At 50.9% G+C, this 16,928-nt stretch overlaps 1 protein-coding gene across 2 annotated transcripts in view; it reads left to right on the top strand.

Annotated features, from left to right (window-relative positions):
* Lgr6 (leucine rich repeat containing G protein-coupled receptor 6) overlaps positions 1-16,928 on the top strand; it is a 115,607-nt gene that overhangs the window by 31,264 nt on the left and 67,415 nt on the right. For both annotated transcript variants that reach the window (XM_090341423.1, XM_090341422.1), the window contains one exon: positions 1,534-1,605. In XM_090341423.1, coding sequence (XP_090197549.1) covers positions 1,534-1,605 — 72 coding nt within the window. The remainder of the gene's footprint in view (positions 1-1,533; positions 1,606-16,928) is intronic.

Here is a 16,928-nt window from a genome sequence, read left to right as displayed (position 1 = left end):
ATTTTCTGTCCTTTGCCATTGTGAGAAATGCTGTGTGTTGTCATGGTGGCATGTCTGAACACCCTGGGTCCTGTCACTCATCCTCCATGTGACCTCAAATAAGGATAATAACTCCTCCTGGTGGACCTGCAGCAAGGATGAATTTGGGTGAAAACATGCCATGTCCAAAAAGTGGGGCCTGGCATGTCAGCTGCTGCTGTTACTTAGCAGAAAATGAGCCACTTAAGCTAGTTGCTGGTGGCTCACACCTATAATCCTGCAACTTGGGAGGCTGAGATCTGAGGATCATGGCTCAAAGGTCTCCGAGACTATAAAGTCCATAGACATTTTATCTAGAATTAATTAGCAAAAAGCCGGAAATGAAGACTATAGATCAAGTAGTAGAATACCAGCCTTGAGTGAAAAAGCCAAGTGAGAGCATAAGGCTCTGAGTTCAAGCCCTGGTGCTGGTGTGCATGTGTGTACATGCATGCACGGGAAAAGAAAAGGAGCCTCTTGTCCTTCAGCCTGTTAGAGAGGGGCTTGGGAAGTGCTCTTCTCTGAGCCTCAGCCTCCTGCTCTTGGTTAACAACACTGTCATTGTAGACCCTGCAGTGCAACCTGGCACAGAGCAGGCATCCCGTTCCTAGAAAGTGAGGCAAACCTATAAAGGTAAATGGCTCCTCTCTGGGCCAACTGATTGTGGTGGCCTGGGAGAGAAGGGAGGGCAGGCTCCTGGGTCAGGCAGCAGGGCCTTTTTTCCTGCCTCCTGGCTATTTTTCGAGTTCTTCCACTCTTCCCTTCTCATTTCTGGATCTGGAGCATAAAGATAAAGAATATTCAGATGGCAACTTCTGCCCAAGGGCCTCCTTCTCTTTTGTACCTAGCATAAATCCTTGGAGTCAGGCACCTTGCTCGGGCCCCACCTCAGGGGACATCTCTGATGCATGGAGCCTGCTGGAGCCAGCAGAACCCTCCGGAGAGGCACCCCATGTGGTGCGCTAGTCTGGGTCCCTGAGGTACTCCAGAGGTCCTGTCTCCAGCAGGCAGGCAGCCTAGTGAGTGGACTCTGCCCACTTGTTTCTGTGCGCGTATGAGGGACTGGGCTTTGCACTGATCTGGGGTGTTGCAAGAGCTTCTGTAGACAAAGACCTCCCAAAGTCTGTTTCTCTGGGGCGGCTTCCTCACCAAGAAAACTATTGCTTTTAGACAGAATAGAAGGAAAACAGGCTTGGAAATAAAAATCGACATTACCTTGTCTGCTTCTGTGAGTCCCACATGTTCTGATGGGAGCTCTCACTGCTTCTGTCTTCTCTCTCCTTTCTTTCCTCCTATGTGTCTCAAAACCTTGCTGAGACACCTTCTCCCCACTGGGTGTCCTCCAGCTCTCCCGCCCCTCCCCATTGTACCTAATAGACTCTAGTTTCCCCATTAACAAGGCAGGAGAGGCACTGGGCTCTGGAGCTGGGGTGAAATGAAGGGGTCTGTCTCAGGGAAGTGGGGAAAAGGAGGAGCCTCACCCAGCCCCAGTCCTTACCACCCTTTCTCCTTCAGGATGCTGCAGAACAACCAGCTTGAAGGGATCCCTGCGCAAGCACTGTGGGAGCTGCCCAGTCTGCAGTCACTGTGAGTTACCAGGCCTTACCTGGGTTTCCCCTTCCCCTGCAGGCCCGTCTCTGCTCACTGAGCCAGCGCCGCTCCTGGCTTTGCTTTCTTGGGATGTCTGCTGCTGTCAGTGTGTACGTGTGCACTCGGGGTATGTGTGTGTGGAAGCAGACCTCTCCTGCTTCCTGAGGCCTGTGGGTGTGGGAGCCAGGTAGGGCCACCAGACAGCAGCCCTGAGGCTGCTGGCATTCTGCCACTGGAGCCTGGGGTACCCCAAAGAATCACCATGAAGGGCTGTTTTCCCTGCCTGGCCTGCTCTTGCTCCAAGGCACTGTGGGAGGAGGGTGGCTCAGACCCTCCCCCCCACCACTTATGTCCTTGGGTGTAAGGCTGTGATCCTGCAGTCACACATCTGTCCCTTGTAGTTCTTTGCTCGCCCAGCAGGGGTGGTGGGCAGGAGTGCTAAGCCTTCCAGCAGATGCAAACAGGTGCTCAAGGGTGAGAGAGCCCAGCCCAAGCCTTCTGCTGGGCCCTGTGTGGGGTTTCATTTAGACCACTGCACAATGCAAGGCCAGGGACATGGCAGGTGTTTTGCACCTGCCTGAAAAACCCAACTGAATTTGCAGGTCATGTCTAATAGGGGTAAATACATGATTTGGAAGTAATCAAAATTGGAAAACAAGACTGGGGCCTAGTATTTAGCCACTGGGGAAACTAAGGCACGTGATAGACAGGACTGCTGAGGCACCTGCTCAGGCCATTCTCACTGTGTGAATATAGAAAGTCAGACAACCCTAAGCTGTTTTGACTTCCTCAAGTGGAAGGAGGAAAGAAAAGATGGCTTCTCTCACCATGGTTAATGGACAGTCAGGGCATGACCTGCCAATAAACAAAGTGGTCTAGCAGTGGGGCTCTGATACCTAGTTGCCACCCTCCATCATAAGGGCTCCCCTCGCCATCCCCTGCCCTCCTGCTCTGGATCTGGACCCCAGGGTCTGCTTGAGTGCAGAGACTGCCTCCTCTCATCTCATGTGCACATCTGTGTGAGTGTGTGTGTGTGTGTACATGTGCACATATGTGTGAGCATGCACATGCTGGTACTGGGGCTTGAACTCAGGGCCTGGATGTTGTCCCTTAGCTTTTTATTCAAGACTGGCATTCTAGTACTTGAGCCATAGCTCCACTTCCAGCTTTTAATTTTTTGTAGTTAATTGGAGATAAGAGTCTCATGGACTTTCCTGCCTGGACTGGCTTCACACCGCAATCCTCAGATCTCAGCTTCCTGAGTAGCTAGGATTACAGGTGTGAGTCCGCTGCCCCGGGCATCCTCTCATCTTTCTACCCTCTAACCTAGCATGTCTAGGACTCAGGCTCCAGTAGCCTCTTCCTCCCTCTAGCTCCCCACCAGACAGGACCAGGCAACCAGGGTACCTCAGGAGGCCAAGGTCAGGAGATGAAAGGCCAGGAAAGCCTGTGCTTGCTCCCCACTGGCGGGCAGACTAAACATTTGCTTAGGGCCCTGGCAAAGAGTTGGAGAGGCCAAAAATAAGAGGTATGTGTGTGGGGAGGAGAATGTGACATTTCTTCAAAACATCAAAGATTTCATAGGAAAAAAATTGGACTCGCACTAAACTTCTTTATGCTTGTTTTAAGGTTAAGTCTTTTGGGCTTCTTTTTTTTTTTTAAATTGTGAATCATACCTTTTAAGGTTCCTAAAGTCTTGCTTTCAGTCTAGACCTGGAGGTTAGACAGAAGCAGCCTTATACTTTGTGGAAAGTGGGAAGTCCTTTCACTTGGAAAAGTATATAGTTAGCTCAGTCCTCAGCCCATTCCTCGCTGCCCAGACACACATCCCGGCTCTGAACCTCTCTGGCTTCAGTGAAGTCATTATTTTCTTTACTGACCTCCCTGAGTTGTCAGGAAGATGGCATGCATGTGTCACTTTGAGAGATTTGCTCCATGGAGCGGGCTGCGTGTAGCTGATCTGTTCAGTGATAGAGTTGTGACATTGTTCATCTAACTGATCCCTAGTTTATTCATTCATTTTACAAGTATTTCTGACCCTTGACTGGAGCTGCCAAAGTTGGGTTAGGTCTTGAAGGACTGGGAAGTGTCAATCATGTGAAGAGGCGGGGCAGAGGGAACAGCAGGTGTAGAGGCACAGAGGTGAGCAAGAATCCAGGGAATTTGCTCCAGAGAATTTGCCAGGAGGGAGTGGGGCTGACTCTGTGTGTGTGTGGGTGTGTGTGTGTGTGTGTGTGCGCACGCACGCTGGTGCATGTGTTAGAAACCTGGGAAGGGAAGTGATGGAGAAAGATCTTGGATGAGCAAGTTATAAGGCCAAATAAGTAGGCTGGGACTTCATTAGGGGTGTGGACTTCATGCTTACCTCTGCCAGCCAGTATGGATGGCTCTCAGCAGGAGAGCAACACGATAGCAGCAGTGTGAGGGAGCAGCCTGGAGCTGGGAGACAGAGAAGCAGCTCATGAACCAAGGAAGCATGACAGTGTCCTAAGGAGAGGCAGGGGCAGGAGGGAGAGGTGACATCAGTATTATGAAAATGTCATGAAGCCATACCCCAGGGGTGGCATTGATCAAGATGCATTGCACCTACACACTGATTTGTTGAAATCAGCCCTTTGTACAAATTCTTAAAGATAATATGATTATATATTTTTTTGCCAGTCCTGGGACTTGAACACAAGGCCTGAGCACTGTCCTTGGGCTTTTTCAAGGCTACAGCTCTACCACTGGAGACACAGCACCACTTTTGGCTTTTTTCTATGAATGTGGTACCAAGGATTTGAATCCAGGTCTTCGTGCATGCTAGGCAAGCACTCTACCACTAGGCCAAACTCCCGGCCCAAAATATAATTTTTTTGAAAAAGGAAGCCATACCCCAAGTTCTCAAGAGCCCGACTTTCTGGGTTCAAACTTAAGTTTTCTTTCTTTCTTCCCTTTCTTCCTCTCTCCTTTCCTCCTTTCCTCTCTTCTTTCTTTTCTTTTTTTCCTTCCCTACTCTTCCTTCCCCTCCTCTCTTCCCCTCCTTCTCTTTCCTTCCTTCCTTCCCTCCTTTCTGCCTTCCTTCCATGTGAATGTCCTTTACCAGCTAAGGTAGCAGGGTGATACTGACTTTGAAGGAGTTTTGAAGCATCCTTTCCTTTTCTGTTTTTGGAATACTTGGAATATTTATTGGTGTTCGTTGTTCTTTAAGTCTAGTATCATTCACCATTCAGTCCTGGACTTGTTTGTTGGAAGACTCTTAGGCTTCATTCTTACTGCTTGTTATAGCCATTTAGATGGTTTATATCTTCTTGGTTCAATTTTCATGTCATGAGTATCGAGAAATCCAGCCATTTCTTCTAAGGTTTCCAATTTATTGAACGTATAGCTTTTCAAAATATTCCCTTAACACCCTCTGGATTTTACTGGTATCTCTGTCACAGTGCCTCTTTTTGATGCCCATAATCATGTACCCTCTACTCGCCAGGGCATTGGCAGGTGGAAATGTCTGGCTTCCTGTTGAGACAAATAGGGGAGACAAATAGGGACCCACCTCCGACTGGGCTCCCCTGGTGGGAGGGGGCTGTTCTTGGGTCAGGCCAGGGGCAGCCCTGTCTTAGAGGAAGCTAGCTGCTTCTTTCTCCAGAAGGGCAGTTCCCTGCACACACTCTGGACAACTCAGCCCTGAGGTCCTACCTCACCCAGCTAGAACCCCACCCAGGGCAACAGGAAGTAGGTATGGGGATTGGGGTTGGGCTGGGGTAGGGGATACAGTAGCTGGCCTGGCTTTCCAGGCCCAGGCCCCAGATACTGAGTCAGACACGGTGGACAAGCTGTTTGGTTGGAGCTGGCAGAGCCCAGCTCCATATACCGCCTACCCCACATGCACTTGCTTCCTCTCCCACCCGACATGGGAAGGGGAGGGCGACCACACCAGACATGTCATGCCAGGCCTGAGCTCGGGCCAAGAGAAACCACGGAAGCCAGTGGAACCTGGGGGAAAATAGAAACTGGCTGGGGGTGAGGCGGGGCCAGGGTGGGGGGCGGGGGAGGAGGCAGGAGCACATGGAAAAGCAGAACCACAGCTCACAGGGAGCTGGGCACTGGGCTGGGCAGGGGACAGGCAGCTCTGGCTGGCTGTCCCAGGAGCAGAGTCAGAAAAGCACAGTGGCAAAAATAAAGGGGGGAAAACAGAAAAACAGCTCAGGCCCAGACACCCTAGGGAGGCAAGGCATAATTAACAAAGGACGGCTACTCCGTGTGGAGCTGGGGAAATGAATTGAGAGCAGTGGCCAGACTCCAAATTAGCTCCAGTTAGAACCACCACAACCTCCATGGATCCAGCAGCCAGCCTGTCTACAACACGCTGAGCAGGAGAGGGGGGGAATCTAGTGGGTAGGCACAGGGCTCTGGAGCTTAGGGGCTCACTCAGTACCCTTACTTAGTACCCTTGATATGCTAAGTACATTCCTTACAGGTGTATGTGAGTGTCTGTACCAATACTAGGGCATGAACTAGGGCCTCTCACTCTCCCTTGGCTTTTTTTTGCTCAAGGCTAGTATGCTACCAATTGAACCACATTGGAAATAAGAATCTCATGGATTTTTTCTGTCCAGGTTGGATTTGAGCCACGATCCTCAGATCTCAACCTCCTGAGTAGCTGGGATTAAGTATAAGCTACCAGGGCTTGCTTACCAAGCTTGAAAGCCCTGCAAAGTTGTTGTTTCTATTATGTCCTTTTTTTATAGATAAGACAATTAATGCCCAGAGAAATTAAATAACTTGCTCAAATAGAGCAGAGCTGGGATTTGGGGTTAGCTCTGACTAAGAGCCATGTTCTGTGCCTTTCTGTCCTTTAGCATGTCCCCAAATCTGCAATGCTTTAGGATCCAGAGTCTGGGATACAGATCTTGATTTTGCCATGAACTAGCTAGGAGGCAAATTATTTCCCTTCTCTGAGCCTATGACTCTTTAGCTCTAAGATAGGATGGTTGAGTGGGATGATTGACAGGCAGGAGTCCCAGGAGACAGTCATTCTGTGGAAATATGAGAATCACCTGATAAGAGTTATTGGCCCTATTCAAGACCTGGGTACTCACTGTCTTTGTTCCTCCATTTCCCCCTCTGTACAATGGAGGGCATCCTCTGAGAACCTTCTCAGCCTCTTGATAATGCTTCAAAGTTGGATGAGGAGGGAAAGCAGTTATATCTCCAGGAGAAAGTGGGTGAGCCATTCAGTCTAATGCCAGGGGTCTGATGAGGACAGGGAAGGGTGGTGTTCTCAGGGAAAGCCAAAGAGAGGAGTTTCTGGACGGGCGCTCCTTGCATCCTGTAAGCCACCTCTAAGGGAAAATCACACCCCACACTAATGTTCAGAGAAGATGAACAGGAGTCCATACGCAAATGGCCCACACTCAAATGGCCTTGGCATGTGTGAACTTGTCATCTCATTTGGTCCTCTGGTAACCCCTAGTGGTGTCACTGTCCCCATTCTGTAGAGAGTTAATGAAGTCACTTGAAGCAGAGCCAGAATCAAAAGTGAAGAGGAAGGCTGGGAGTTTGGCCTAGTGGTGGAGTGCTTGCCTAGCATGCACGAAAACCTGGGTTCGATTCCTTGTTACCACATACATAGAAAAAAGCTGGAAATGGTGCTGTGGCTCAAGTGGTAGAGCTCTAGCCTTGAGAAAGCTCAAGGTCAGCACTCAGGCCCTGAGTTCAAGCCCTAGGACTGGCAAAAAAAAAAAAGTGAAGAGGATCAGCATGAAGCCCAAGAAGATCACGGCTAGCCCAGACCAAAAAATTCCCAAGACTTCATCTCAATGGAAGAGGCTGGGTATTGTGACGCACTCTTGTCCCATCATAACGATATGTGCAACACTCCCTTTCTAAAAAAGGTGGCATTTAGAGTTCTGGGAGTTAGACATATTGTATTATTTTGGGAGTCACCACTCAGCCCCCTTGGATAAGAAGGGAGAGAGAAAGTAAGCCTTAATTCTGTAGAAGCATGCCTCCAGGGAGGGGGCCTGAGGTTGAGTCAGGAGAAAAGAACCTGGGTGGTGAGGGAGCTTAAGAGCCCTGTGCCCTGAGCACAGCCCCCTGCTGTGCCTCCTGTAATCTTGCAGAGAAGGAGCCCAGAGCTGGCAGGAAAGGGCAACAAGGCCTGAGGTCTGGGACTTTCTGGTCTAAGGCTCCGTTCGTCAATGAGACTGTTCTCCCATAGAGACCCCCACTAAGATTCACCTCAACCCCAGGTGATCTGGTGAGTCCTGCTAGCCAACGAGGGCCCTGGAGCCCAGTGGAGGGGTCCCCAGGGATGCACGAGGTGGCAGACGGCCTCCCGGGCCCAGCTATTTCAGGATCCATGATTATATGCTACTGTATTTGGATCTTTCCAAGGTTCCGGGAGTTGATTACTATATGCTCTGGGGCAGAGCCTGTTCTGAGGCAGGCGGGTGGGCAGGCGGGTAGCCCCCTGCAGCCCATGAGGCTCTGCACATGGGTAATTTGGCTCCTGAGAAATACTAGAGAGTGACCATGGCGGGCTGGGCCTGAGGATCCAGGAGTCATTCTTGCAGCTATAAATGGTGGCCAGGGACAGGCTTGGCCCCAGCTAGGCCACCCAGGAGCACCATGGTGCCTTGGTCCCACAGGTTACCGCAGCACAGACTTGTGTGTCCTTAGTGCTTTTGTCTCTCTCGGCCTGTGTGTGTGAGGCTGGCCATATTCACAGGCTGAAATTCTCTGACTGGGCCAATCCTGATTCTGAAGAGCTTCAGCAGGAGCTGAGAATGTGCAGAGAAGCTCTTGAGGTACTGAAAATTAGTTGTTCAGATTTGGTTTAGACACAAGTGAGCCCAAGGCAGAGCCAAGAGGTGAGATAAGGCCTACCAGGCTGGTAGAAGGCAGATTTCTACTCCTCTCTCCTCTACCTGGGTTGGTAGCCAGCCCTTTCTGAGCAGCTGACACAAATGCAGAGTCCTACTCCTAGGTTCTAGAAGACTCCAGAGGGAAGAGGAAATCCCATCATGGATAACCATCCATCCATCTGTCTATGTATGCATACATGCCTCCACTTGTCTATACAGCTACATGTCCATTCTTCCATGCATGCATCAGTCTATCCACCTGTCTATCTATCCATGCATCATGTATACATCCATGCATCCATTCTGGAATCCATTATTCTTTCCAGATTTGCAGAGTGATTGTAATGCAGAGATAAACAAGTGTCCTGCCTTTTAGTAGTTCATGGCTTGAGATGAGAATATCAGATAGTACACCCTGCCTCCCCTCCCCCCATGTACAGTGGATCTCATATCCTAAGGCAGAAGCCATGATGTGCCAAGAGAATATGATGTACTGTTAGTTTATAAAGGGTTTTTTTTTGGGGGGGGGTGTTTTGGCTAAAATAGCCACCAGCTAAAGTCAAGTGTGCACAAAGAGAGATGCTAGATGACCTTTTGGGGGTGAAAGAGTGCAGTTGGAGAGACAAAGGTTAGACTTTATGAATGACTTCCAGTGGTCCGGGAGTTCAGAGGTATGTGTCTGGAGAAGGGAGCATTTTCTTGTGAAGGGACTTTAGGATCCCAGTCTCCTTGCCTTTCCTCGGGGCGGAGGTGCAGGAGGAAGCATTTCATTATCTCCTGACATTTTATGGTAGTTCATAACATCCTTCCAGGATCCTGGCCCACTGAGGCTTACAGTAACGTAGAAAGGAGGTGAGAGAAGGCTCAGCTGGTTCTGTACCAGGTATACTCAAGATCTGTAGCATTCAGGGCATGGGAAAAAGTAGGCTCCCCCCGCCCACCCCCGAGTATCTTGAGTTTTTTGCCACCCATTTACAAACCTTTAGTGCATAGGAGGCTCCCAGCCTCTTGACAGAGTATAGAAATCCACATTGTAGCCAGGGAAGGCAGCGGGCCCCTGGTGCCTGCCCTACCCATGACAGAGGCCATCGTGGGTGGAACTGCCTACAGGAGACCACAGGACCTTTGAATACCAGAGCAGGAAGGCCACCCAGTGCATAGGTGAAGAAAGCAGGCAGGATGCTTCCAGGTCACGGAGGGAATCCACAGAGAGCTGCCACCACCAGGACCCAGGCCAGGCCTGCAGATGCTTTGGGAAGAGGCCGATCTGTTTATGAGCTTCTGTGACCACTTTGACCAGATGGCTCTAATATCAGTTGTTCTGGAATGTGACCCCATCCGGGGGACATTTGCCAAAGTGGCTTCCTTCTGGCCAGACCCAACACCTGTCTTGGGACTTAGAGCCAGCTCCTTCCCCTGCCCTTCCCTAATTAAAACAGCTCCAAGGAGCCCTGCTCTCGAGGTCCTTGGGACCCTTGGAAGAGCAGGCAGGACTGGAGGCTCATAGCGTATGTGGGGTGAGTTGTCCTTGGGGCTACATCAGAAGCAGCCCCCAGTTACCCTCCCAGACCAGTGACTTCCCTGAGGAGGAGGGCACTGTGGGCCCAGGCTTGCCACTCCCATGTCTGCTAGAAGAAAGGAGTTCTTCCTCTGGAGCTGTTTTCAGGGTGCCCTGCCTGTGTTGCCTAGCAAGTGGGGAGCACAAAGAATCCTCGGCAGAAGTGACCGCAGCCCCTCTCTTTCTCCCCAGAGCCAAGCCACTGCCAGTGGGAGAAAGATGCAAGGCAGACAGAAGGGAGGGAAGCGGGTGGAACTTTCTCTTGATATTCCCACATGACAGGCCACATCAGGTCTTCACTCAGTAGCAGGAACCCCTGTCCACTTACCTGGCTCTGCTCCATGGCCAGCCACCTGCTCCTTTCCCTCTACCCCTTCATGGTCCAGGCCAGCTGCCTCCCATTCTCCCCCACCCCCCTAGTGCGACCTCTGTGGCTCTTCTGTCCCCTCAGGAGGGTGAGAGCCCTTCTGCTCAGGTGCCCCCCCCATCTGCTAGCTCACTGGACCCTCTGCCCCATGCTGTGTCCCTCACTCTCTTGCTTGTCCCTGCCCCAGGCCAGGCTCCCATCAGCATCACATGCTCTTCTCTCCTGATCCATCTTGTGAAAGGAGAAATAGTCGGGGGCTCAGTCCTTGTCTCTGTATTCCAGTTGCCCTGCAGACTCCTCCAGAGCAGTTTTCTTTTCTTTTCTTTTTTTTTTTTTTTTTACCAGTCCTGGGGCTTGAACTCAGGGCCTGAGCACTGTCCTTGGACTTTCTCAAGGCTAGAGCTCTACCACTTGAGCCTCAGCACCACTTCCGGCTTTTTTCTATATGTGGTACCGAGGAATCGAACCCGGGTCTTCATGCATGCTAGGCAAGCACTTTAACCACTAGGCCAAACTCGCGGCCTGCAGAGCAGTTTTCTATCTGCCTACAGATTCTAGAATCACCTGCCTGCTGGTCTGCCCTCAGCCTAGGTTGGCCCAGTGACCTGCTGCCTCACAGAAGCCCAGCATCTGACTTGGCATCCCTATTCCTGCTCCACATTGTCTGTTCCAGGAAATCACACCTCTTGTTTCCGTCCCTAACTCTGAAGCCAGTCTCTGTGTATGCATGCTCATGCACACCCGCTGGTACTAGAGCTTGAACACAGGGTCTTGAGTTCTCTTTTAGCTTTTTATTTTGCTTTGTTGCTTTTTGTAGTTGTACAAAGGCGTTTCAATCCCACAAGTCAGCACCTTGATGAAAGTCACCCCTTCCTTTTCTCCTGTCTTTCTCCATCCCATCTCTACCCTCCAGGTACATAGTGCACTTCTTACATAATGCACATGGAGTAGAATGACAGCATTTGCTCCCCCTTCTTCTCTGCCTCCATGTGTCTCCCTCCTTTAGCCTTTTCTGCCCAAGGCTGACACTCTGCCACTTGAGACCACCTCCACTTCTGTCTCATTTTGCTAGTTAATTGGAGATAAGAGTCTCTCCAGTTCTATTTGCCTGCTTTGGTTGGCTTCACAGGGTAATCCTCAGATCTCAGCCTTATGGAGTAGCTAGGATTATAGCTGGTGCCCAGCTGAAGATGTCATCTCCATCCCCCACCTCCACCTCCAATCAAGTAAGGTCCCAGGGCCTGCCTGGACCCTGACCGCTCTGGAACGATCCCGTCCCTTACTCCCTGTGACTTGCTGCCATCCCCTAATGCCTGCCACAGCCTTTTCTCCCCTACTTCCATTCTGAACTGGCCTTAATCTGTCCTCTCCTCCCCCATGACAGCCAGATGAGTCTTAAAACACATGTGACCACATCACTTCCCACGTAATTCTTCAGTGGCTCTCAATTGTCCTAAAGGCCAACCCTTAACTTACAAGACATTACATGCCCATGCCTCTCACAACTTCCTGCCCCACCCTACTATACCCCTACCCTAAACTTCCACTTTCCACCCTATCTGACCCCACCCTATCCTATCCCACCCCTGCGCTAACTAATTACCCCCCAACCTACCCTAGCCTAGCACTGCAGCAATGTGCACTCCCCCAATGCACCCCCCTATGGTTCCATGACTGTCCTCCTACTTCACTGAACCCCTCTGTGGGTCCTTTGCACCCTGTGTATAAGAGATCTCACGTCTCTTTAAGTTCAAGATATCCACCCAGTACCTCAGTGGGCCCGGAGTGAGCTCTGTTTCTGACTGTGCTGCCCACCCAGCAGCCATGGAGCAGGATACCATGAGAAGTCTCCAAAGAAAGCCTTCCTGTCTTCCAGGAGACGTGGTTGGTAGTGAGAGCTGGAGGGGCAGTGTCCCCTCCCCTGTCTACGTCAGGTGGTATCTGACACAGAGGGGTCTGGTTCCTGAGCCTTTTCTCTTTCTTCTTCAGCTCACTACCTCCTCCTTCTTCCATCCCTCCAGACTCTACATGCCTACCCCACCTTCCACTGCAGCTCTCAGTGAGCTGGGGTACCAGGCAGAGCTGAGTGGGGAGGAGGGGTAGCAGAGTTGCCCCATAGATCACAAACTCCTCCAGGCAGTGCCTTTGGCATTGTAGGATGAGCTTTGACAATTCATCAATAGGCTGTGTTTGAATATATACTACTCTGGACAGATAAGAACACACTTGCATTGTGTGTGTGTGTGTGTGTGTGTGTGTGTGTGTGTGTGTGCGCGCACGCGCGCGCTTGCACCACTACTGCAGTTTGAACTGAGGGCATCCTTGCTTGGTTTTTTGTGTCACAGTGGTACTCTCACTTGAGCCATGGACCAGGCTGGCCTTTTGCCAGTTAATTAGAAAGGAGATAGAGTCTTGTAGACTTTTGTTTTGGCTGGCTTTGAATTGTGAGCCCCAGGTCTCAACTTCCTGAGTAGCTGAGATGGAAGGACTGTGAGTCCTTAGCTGCTTCAGGTGTAAACCTCAGATGCCAGCCAGAATGGCTATTTTTCAAAAAGCATGCCATGTCTTCCCAGAGTCGAGAGAATAACCTGCTACGTAGGGTGATCTGTGTCTCCCAGCCCCCCATTTTCATGGAGGGAGACAGGGCCGGGAGGGGGCAATGATGAGGGCTGACAAGGAGGGGCATTTGTAATTTCCTGAGTTCTGGGTTGGGACCAGGAGCAAGGGAGGGATGAGGAGGAAGCCCCCGGATTCATCGCAGCCAGGGGGCCAGGAGGCTCCATTCCCCAGGCGGAATGCTCCCCCAGCCACTCCCCCTTCTTCCTTCCTGCTCTGTCAGTTGCAGCTGACAGGAATGGGAATGGGGCTGCCTGGCCTCCTCAGGGAGCCACGAGCCTTCTGGGCCAGTGCAGCTGCGCAGGCCTCCAGCCCAGCTCCAGCAGGGTCCCCTGGCTCCCATGAACCTGCCACTCAGCACACATCTGCTAACCCGGGCCCTGAAGGGCCTTATAGTAAAGCCCCCTCAGAACATCTGGAGGGCAGGGGGTGGGGGGAGAAGGGGGAGGACTCCACCTGGCCAGGAGAAGAGGCAGGATAGAGTAGAGGGAAAGAGAAAGGGGGAAGAAGAAGGAGAAAGAGGACTGAAGAGGGAGGGCAGTCTGGTGTGTGTTGGGCTGGGAGCTGGCGGGGGAACAGCGAAAGCAGCAGGCCCCAGGTTCTGTGGTCTGTCATTTGTCAGGCATGGTGGACCAGGATGAGTGTGGTGAAGAGTAGCCCAGCACCCCTCCAGGTCATCAGAGGGCGCTGTGCTGCCAATCAGAGGGCGCTGTGCTGCCTACTGAGCCCTGAGCAGCTGTTCCACTCCAACAAATCCCCCTGCCTCCCCCTCCTCTCTCGTTCTCAGAACCTGTCTTCCTCTATCTCTAAGGCTTCTCTTACGGTATTCCTCAGGCTGGAATGCTCTCTCCTCTGCCATGGCGGCACAGACCTCCTCCTGAAAGTCCCCCTGGATGTGCTCTGGACATCCAAGGAATGCTAAATCCCAGAGACAGGGATCCTTAACATTTTCTCATCTCTCAGTCTTGGCCTTTCTACCTACAAGGTGGGCTCAGCTCAGGCTTTGTGTGATGGAACCTGTAGCTAGAGGAAAGTACCAATGGGCCTGGGGAAGCAGGAATGCTCTGAAATGCAGCCGGCAACACCAGCTGAGCCAAAGGCCAGCATCTCCCTGCTGCCAGAGAAGAAGCTGCACCAAATTCAGCTGGAGGAGAGGACAGTGTGTGGGCACATACCCATATACTCTGGCAACTATACCTTTAGATCTTGGGTAGAGATCTGGATTCAAATTTAGGGAGCTGAGACACTAAGCAGTAATATTTTGGTAAGTCTGGAAAGTTCTGAGAAATAGCTTCATGCTCAGTCGGGTACATGGGCACCCCTTGTGGCTGGTCCCTGTCCTTGGTAAGACAGAATCTGATTGCGGCCAAGAGGCTCCGTGTCTTGAAAGAAAGGCAAGAAAGCCTCGGGAGTATTTGGTGAGTGGGAACATGGCACCAGGCTGGTGTCCAAGTGGTACCTATGCCATCCCTTCAGGCTTTACCTGTCCAGCCAGGAGACCCTGACCAGGAGACCTATGTCCTGAGGAGTGGTTCTTTCTGGAACTTTTGATAACGACAGCCAGAGGAATCTGTGTCCATTTGGCTGAAAGGATGCTGTGGGACCTTACATACTCCTCTCCTCTCCTCTCCTCTCCTCTCCTCTCCTCTCCTCTCCTCTCCTTTTCCTTTCCCCTTCCCCTTCCCCTTCCCCTTCCCCTTCCCCTTCCCTTCCCTTCCCTTCCCTTCCCTTCCCTTCCCTTCCCTTCCCTTTTCTTTTCCTTTCTTGTTCTGGCACTGGGGCTTGAACACAGGGCCTTGTGATCATACTTAGCTTTTCAACTCAAGGCCAGTACTCTATTACTTGAGCTACACCTCTACTTCTGGCTTGTTGTTGTTGTTATTCATCATGGAACTCAGGGCCTGTGTGCTGTGCTGTCCCTGAACTTCTTTACTCAAGGCTAGTGTTCTGCCACTTTTAGTCACAGTGCCAGTTCTGGTTTTCTGGTGGTTAGAGATACAAGTCTCATGATCTCTCCTTCCTGGGCTGCCTTTGATCTGTGATCCTCGGATTTCATCCTTCCAAGTAGCTAGGATTCCCGGTGTGAGGCACCAGTGCTAGGCCACTTCTAGTTTTTTCAATGTTAATTGGTAATAAGAATCTTCAGGATTTTTTAGTCTGGACTGGCTTCCAACTGTGATCCTCAGATCTTAGCCTCATGAGGAGGAGTATTAGTGGTGTAAGTCACTGCTTATCTGGCTTTACTACTTTTCTTTTTTTCCCTCTTAGTCATGGTGCTGGAACTCAAGGCCTGGCTACTATCCCTAAGCTTCTCAGCTCAAGGCTAGGGCTCTACTACTCTGAGCCACAGTGCCCCTGAAATTGGAAGTCTTGTGGAGCCAGGCACCGGTGGCTAATCCTAGTTACTCAGGAGGCTGAGACCTGAGGATCTCTGTTCAAAGCCAGCCTGGACACGAAAATCCATGAGACTCTTATCTCCAATTAACCACCAGAAAACTGGAAGTGGCACTGTGGCTAAAATGGGAGAGTGGTAGCCTTGAGCTGAAGACCTCAGGGACAGTGCCCAAGACCAGAGTTCAAGCCCACAACCGAGGGGAAAAGAAGAGTCTCATGGACTTTTGTCCCAAGGCTGGCTTTGAACCATGATCCTCAGATCTCAGCCTCTTGAGGAGGAGAATTACAGGCATGAGTCACTGGCACCCAGCTTCTTTCTTTCTTCCTTTCTTTCTTTTCTTTCTTTCTTTTTTCCTTTCTTTCCTTCTTTTTTTCCTTTCTTTCTTTCTTTCTTTCTTTCTCTCTCTCCCTTTCTCTCTCTCTCTCTCTCTCTCTCTCTCTCTCTCTCTCTCTCTCTCTCTCTCTCTCTCTCTCTCTCTCTCTCTCTCTCTCTCTCATAAACAAAGTATGTTTACTTGAAAGGGAAAGGAAACCATGGACAAAAGCAGCAAGGCTCTCTACCTGGAAAGGATCTGAAGAAGAGCCCCTTTACTGTGTTTCTTTGAAAGCCATTTCTGCCATTTTCTAGATAAAGGGTCATAGATAAATAGTCTCAATATGCTGAGCCTTAGCTTTGTACACTGGGAATAGCAAAGAGGTCAACTAGAAGATTTGGGAGAGGATTGCTGTAGCTAGAGCACTGTACAAGACACACCAAGTGCACAGAAAGCAGTGGGCCTGTTATTAACGTCACTGCCACACCAGACTCCAGCACTGTCTTCTACAAGCTGCCCTTTCCCTGGAGAATCCTAAGTGGGAAGACCTAGCAGCTAGAACTGGGCTTCTCTATCCCCACCAGGCCTGGCCACACAACTCTGTTATCCAGGGAGGGACAGACAATTAATTGCTCAGCTCCAGAGTTCAGGACTGGTCCCTCTTGGGGGTGAGCCACCCACCCAGCGAGTGTGTGTGGATCATCCTGACACTCTTTCTGCTTGGAAGATGTGTGTCTGTCTGTAGCTGGCTTCAGTGATTGCATCATCAAGCCAGAGGCTCAAGACAGGGTCACCAATAGTCCATGCCAGTCCATGAGGCCCAGAGTACAGAGCAGGCCAGAGGCTGTGCTGGCTTGGAAGGTGGACTAGGAGGTGAGCTGGTAGAGATGAGTGCACAGTTTTCATGCTAGGAGAAGAGCCAGGGCAAATCATGACAGCAAATTCAGGATCTGGGGGACTTGTGATCCTTCTGGAGAATGGCAGCTGGGATTGGGGCAGGTCTGGCCTTCTGTACTTACCGTGGTGTCTGCAAGAAGCCCTGTATGGCCAGGTGCTAGTAGCTCATGTCTGCAATCCTAGCTGCTCAGGAAGCTGGGCAGAAAAACCCATGAGACTTTCATCTCCAATTCACCATCCAAGAGCCAGAAAGGAAGCTATGACTCAAGTGGTAGAGTACCATCCTTGAGCAAAAAAGCTTAGGAACAACTCATGTAACTGTAACCCTT

The sequence above is a fragment of the Megascapheus bottae genome, chromosome 10 (genome assembly GCF_031878675.1).
Source record: "Megascapheus bottae isolate mThoBot1 chromosome 10, mThoBot2.hap1, whole genome shotgun sequence".
Classification (NCBI taxonomy): Eukaryota; Metazoa; Chordata; class Mammalia; order Rodentia; family Geomyidae; genus Megascapheus; species Megascapheus bottae.
This window is presented reverse-complemented; position numbering and strand designations above follow the sequence as displayed.